This window comes from Eufriesea mexicana, unplaced genomic scaffold (assembly GCF_001483705.2).
Source record: "Eufriesea mexicana isolate 0111107269 unplaced genomic scaffold, ASM148370v2 scaffold6514, whole genome shotgun sequence".
Taxonomy (NCBI): Eukaryota; Metazoa; Arthropoda; class Insecta; order Hymenoptera; family Apidae; genus Eufriesea; species Eufriesea mexicana.
The window spans coordinates 1-5,920 of NW_016914375.1; the positions used below are offsets into that span (position 1 = coordinate 1).

Below are 5,920 nucleotides of genomic sequence, written 5' to 3' on the forward strand. Positions count from 1 at the left end.
ACGCTAACTATTTCATCTGTGAGAGTTTCCGGTGTTTCTTCAAAATTTATAAAATCGCTTATCCTATTATATAATTGTTTCCAGGAACCTTTCATTGTCGATTTGTGGGTGCGGGATGAAGCTTTATTAAATCCTGTATAGGTTGCGTCGCTGGCGAGAGCTCGAGCTCGACTGAGTCTTCGAAACTCATGCCGAAAACGCGACGCATCGTCAGCGACGATTTTGGCTGGAGATATTATCTCCGCCAATACAATGTATGTTTGGCGGCCCGGGCACCGCGTGCCGCCGGACCGCCAAAGGGAGTCATCGCGCAACATTGTGTTGGCGCGCTTGTGCGCGGGCCGCCACAGACTCTTTTATTTCGGCCCAGGAGTCTCCAATACTATTTATTGCGTTTCATATATTATAATTCTTCGAAAAATCTGTTAATGTTGGCCCATCTTGCCTGTCAGTTGCCTTGATGGCTCTTAGTCATTATTGTCCTCATATAATATCGTTTAAATGTAGCTATCACTGCTTGGTCCATGGACTGTATGAGGCAGGTAGAGTATTGGGAGGAAGAAACACAACATTGATTTCCGGGTATAAATTATGCAGAGATTTTGGGTGTCTTGGGACATTGTCTAAGATTAATAATGCTTTAAATTGTAAATTATTATTTTTACAATATTGTTTAACTGTCGGCACGAAATGATGTGTGAACCAATCTTTAAATATTAACGCAGTAACTCAGGCATTTTTATTTGATTTCCAAATGACGGGAAGTAATTCTTTACCTTTCCTTTTCAATGTTCTGGGATCTTCTGCTTGGTAAACTAACAGTGGCTTCAGTTGTAAATCACCGGCTAAGTTTCCACCAAGAAGTGTAATGTCAATCGGTTTTTGGAAGGCTTATGTCCAGGGGCAATTGATTTTTTCTTCGATAAAAATGTACGATTAGGCATTTTTTCCATAACAAGCCCGTCTCATCTACATTGAATATTTGACTAGGAGAATGTTCTCCATCTTCAGTAATTTTGGACAATGAGAAAATAAATTCTTTCGCAGCATCTTTATCTGCATCGGCCGATTCTCCAGTGAATTTAATATTGTGTAAAGAATATCTCATTTTAAATTTGTCAAACCAGCCATTACTTGCTTGAAATACCGTGTTAGAATCTTCATTTAATCTAGTCTTCCAATTTTCATGCAAACTAACAGCCTTAGCTTGAATAATTGAAAAACTCAGAGGGACATTATTTTGATGTTGATCGTCAATCCATGATGACAGAGATCTTTCCATTTCATCCATCACTATGCCGTGTCTTTCGGAAATAATCTTTGAAGATATATTTCCACAATTTTAAACGTATTCCTTAATTTTACTCTTATTTTTCAAAATAGAACATATCGTAGATCTGTTTGCACCGTACAAACGTCCGATTGAAGCAAAAGATTCACCGTTTTCAGAACGTTTAATTATTTCTATCTTTGTCTCGATCGTATGAAGTTTTTACGAGTCCTTAATTTCTTTTTCGTGGTATCAACACTGCAGTTTTTTCGTTTCTGACTCATGTTTATCAATTTATAAGGGCATAATATTTAAGCTTAAACAAATAAATTAGCAAAACACACAACACGTTGACGCACGCCCTAATGCAAAACTGAAACTGTTTTGACCTCTTGATGCGAACAACATTGTAGTCTGATGCAGGGCCGGCGCAAGGCGGGTCCTGCATCAGAAGTAAAAAATGTGCGAAATAGCGAATTGTATGAACGTAGAATGTGTGAAAGTCGAGGGCCGCCTGTATTTTTGCTAGTTTTGAAGTAGTGTTGTGGCCCAGCGGCGACGTCCGAAAATTCCTATGCTGCAGGTCGGGGTTTGATTCCCGTCCATTGTTAGGTACTTTTTTTAATCCATTTTTTATTTTGTGTTCATTTCTCGCCTGGCAATAAAATTTCTTAATTTCCCTATCCTTCTCATAGATTCCTGCTTCGCTTAACTCATGCTCTGTATACAAAGTCTCTAAACCTTCCTGGCTTACCATTCTCCTCAAATAAACCATTTCTCCTCAAGTACTCTAGCCTATTTAAATAGCTCTTTATCTCTAACTTATTTGCTACCTTTTCTTTCTGCCCTGTCTTTATCCTTAATTTATTTACCTTACTTTCGTCTAGTACTATATACCCAGGTGTACATCTGTGTAATCTCAGACACCATCTAATGTATCTTATTTGTACATTTCCCAAACTTTCGCACTCCTTCTACTCAAACATTTCGGCACCATATATCAGACCACTTACCACTAGTAAGTTGAATATAAACATTCACTCGCTAAAATCGCCTTTTAGTATCTATTTTCCTATCCCCTGCACCTCTTTCATTATTAAAATCACCCTTTTTACCCGTTCTCTTATGTGTGCATTTGTTGTGTGTCTCTTAGCCGTGTGTAGTCACTAGCTTGTCGAACATTTCTTTCGAAGCAGTGTAGTTGAGGAGATGCATCCGGGGTTTTCTGTCAGTAGACGTTGTGATTAATTTTTGAATTTTCGCATCCTCGAGTTACCAACTTGTTCTGTCCTTGTCTGGTTTTTCTTTCTCGGTTACCACGTCGTACGCATTCATTCACTTCAACACGATGGTAATTTGAAATTTCCACAATTAAAAATTTGTTTCATCCTTGAATCGTCCGATTCGCGTTATGTCGTCGCCGTTATGACCGTTCCACATCGCCATCTTTTTTGCCGACCACATTTTTTTTTTAACTGTTTTAAATTTTTAATTATTTCATTTTTCGTTTTTTATTATTACCAGATTTGACTTTTATTTAGCCCTGGGCCCATAACCTGTTTGTAAGAGTTGGTAAGATTATGCGAGCTTCTGTTATCGATAAGGTGGTGTGAGTGAGGAGCACGTAGCAGTGATAACCGGAGTCTCAAATGGAAGCGGCGATTCGCTTCATATTTGCGACGAATGAACAAAGGTTTTTCATTGGCTTTTCTAAGTGGACGTAGTACTGTGTAGACTGCTATACTCAGTGCTCTATTTTCATTTGTCAATATCTCTAGCGATAATTGATCTATCCATTGATCATTCTAGTATTGCTGTAGAACTTGGGTCATCGGCGAATAGATTAATCCCCTGTGTATAGTACTGTGTAGATTGTTATACGCAGTACTGTATTGTCATTTTTAAAATTAATCTGCGCTATTGTGAGATTATTGATTTTAATTTTCTTTGGGGATTTTCAAAAATTTGAGGCGTTAGATATTTTTTCTTTCTTTTTTGTTACGATAGGAAGTCGAGATCCAGCGCACTGGCCATTATTTCGATTTTTATCGAATTTTGTTCGACACATGCGATGATGTGCGATAGTTAGTTTATTAGGGATTCGAGAAATCCTTTCTCGATTTCATCAATTAACGTGGTATTTGAGGATTGCGGTAACTGCATCGACGGGTTCATAAATGGTGTTTGAGGCAGGATCTGTGTGAGGTGTATTTCTTTGTTTTTTGCTACAATGTTACTATAGGATATATGTTGTTTAGTGTACTTATTGTAGGATATTATCCTTTTTCCTCTTTCCAATTTTAGTTTGATCCTTTTACCGCAATTTTATGCTTAAATTCTTTAACCTGTGGACATTTTATATATGATGTTGTGTGACCGAAATTTTTACAAATCACACAGTATAGCTGGACCTTAACTCCATCTGCGTCTTTAGTGAAAGAGGGTAGTTTGCACTCACCTAGATTGTGCCGGACATTGCATTTGACACACCTGTATCCCAGATTGCAGTTATCTGTAACGTGGCCAATTCGTTGGCAGCGTTTGCATTGGAGTCTATCAGTTTTATTAATCCTTTCGCAAGAGACAAGTGAATGGAAAAGGATTTCTATTTGTTTCCAGTTTTCAATTTTGCTATCGGGGGATAGTTGGATTAGGTAGAAGGATAGGCTTCTACTCTCGCTTACGGACTTTTTCGTTTCAAATCTTTTTGCAGAAATAAAAGTTACGTTATCTAGTTTGATTTTTAATAGTTCGTCGAGCACTTGTTGAAGATCAAAATCTTTTTCAAGGTTTTTGAGCAATAGTGTTTTTGGTTTTTCGCTTTTTGAGGTGCACGTGAAGCATTCGATTTTGTTATCTTGTAGTATTTTGCAGGAAAGTTTATGATTATTATGATTAGTATTATCAGTGCAGAGTAAGTGTTTATGTCTATTAGCGAGAGTGTTTTATAAGGCATTTTTACATGAATTATTTACAATTACGATGGGCGGATTTATAAAAAAAGGTATTCATGACCTTCATATGTCCTTTACACGTCCATCCACAAAAAACTAGTACCATCGACATATGCCTCTCTTAAAACTATTCAACTGCATACGAAACATTTTTCGCTATGCGTAATGTTGAAAATAAGATACGTCTTAACGTATCGAATATACAAAAATTAATCTTTCACGAGAAATAGATATATCTTTAAACTATGCGCCGAAGAGATTCCGGGAATGCGTGAAGTGCTTATTTCACACAGTAGATAAGAATTAGGGGACCAGAACGAGATGCAATCGCATACCATTTTTATTCACTCTAGCTTTGACTCTCTGCGAGAACAGTCAAAATACTTCAGATATACCTTCGAAAGAATAAAGATAATTATAAAATGGAGATAGATATTTCTTTTTACCCATAATGACGTATGAAGAATTCAGACGAAGGCTTACGTCGTTCTAAGAACGTAAACTATTTTTGAAGGTTTAAATATAATTTAATTCCAATATATCTACAGCAATTTACAATATGTCTTAGCGATATGCGTTCTACCGTGGTGTCGTTTGTGTTGTTTTGATGTTTGTACTGTCTGTCTTCTTGGTGTCGTGCATTTTTATATGTTCGTTTGTTGCTGTCATTGGCTAACGAGATGTCTAAGTGGTGGGTGTGTTTTTTCTCCTATTGGCGGCGTGTTCATTGGAGGGATGTGCAGGAGGCTCAGAACTGGTAGGTGGAAGTGGAAGTTTAAACAAATTGTTAATTTGTTTAGGTTTGGGAAATTCTAATTCTTTTATGGGTGTTGACTCGGAGGTCGAGGTGTCCGCGAATCGTGGGACGCTGGTTATAAACGAGTAAACCTTCGATTCGGGTCCCTTGTTCTTGAGGGTATGTATGGAAATAGGGATAAGGTAGAGGTCTGGGTTTTTCCTGATGGAGGTAGAGGTTCAAAGGATGTTAGTTAAAATGTCTAATTGAAGGATTCGCGTCTTTATGGAGGATCGTAACAGTCTGTGCATTGGGAATGAGTGTAGGGAATGAACAATCTTGATGGGATCAGTAGGCCAATAAGTTGGTGTCCCAGAGGATAGAAATGCGTATTTCTTTTCCTGTAGCAGTTTAGCTAATTCCTTTCCTTTGGCAGTGGTTAGTCGAGAGCCCCATAATGTGTTTTTGCTGTTGAAGTCACCACCTACTATGAATTTGGGGCCAATGGTACTAAAGAAATCCTGAAAATTTTCTTCCTTTAAATTATGTTTGAGCGGACAATAGACTGCTGAAGTTACCAAGTTTCCACATTGGGTTACTACCATGATAAATGTAGCTTGCTGGCAATCTTTTGAATAGTTACTTAATGGATAATGGGCGATCGAGTCTTTAATTTAAATTGCTCCCAATTGGTCCCAGCATGGGCTGTATTGTCTGGGTGATTAGTGTGATGAAGTCGGTACTGTGGTATTTTAAAATATGTTTTTTCTGTAAAATGAGTTTCACTAACCAGCAGTATATCTATTAAATTAGTACTGAGGAAAATTTTTAATTCCTCTTTATGTTGTGCTAAGCCGTTAGCATTTCATAATCCTATGCGTAATAAATTAGGCATTGCGCTTGCCGACAAGCATTGAGAGCATGTTTAACACCATGCTGTTTTGCTGCATTAATTGATTG

General features: G+C 37.6%; 1 protein-coding gene across 1 annotated transcript; it reads right to left on the minus strand.

The window, feature by feature from the left end:
- Positions 1-510: 510 nt before the first annotated feature.
- LOC108552402 (tigger transposable element-derived protein 1-like) lies at positions 511-5,565 on the minus strand. Its single transcript, XM_017906914.1, has 4 exons — positions 5,296-5,565; positions 961-1,318; positions 777-890; positions 511-707 (listed from the first exon to the last, which is right to left on the minus strand). Exons 1-4 carry the CDS (start codon positions 5,563-5,565, stop codon positions 511-513), a joined length of 939 nt encoding a protein of 312 aa, XP_017762403.1.
- Positions 5,566-5,920: the final 355 nt, after the last annotated feature.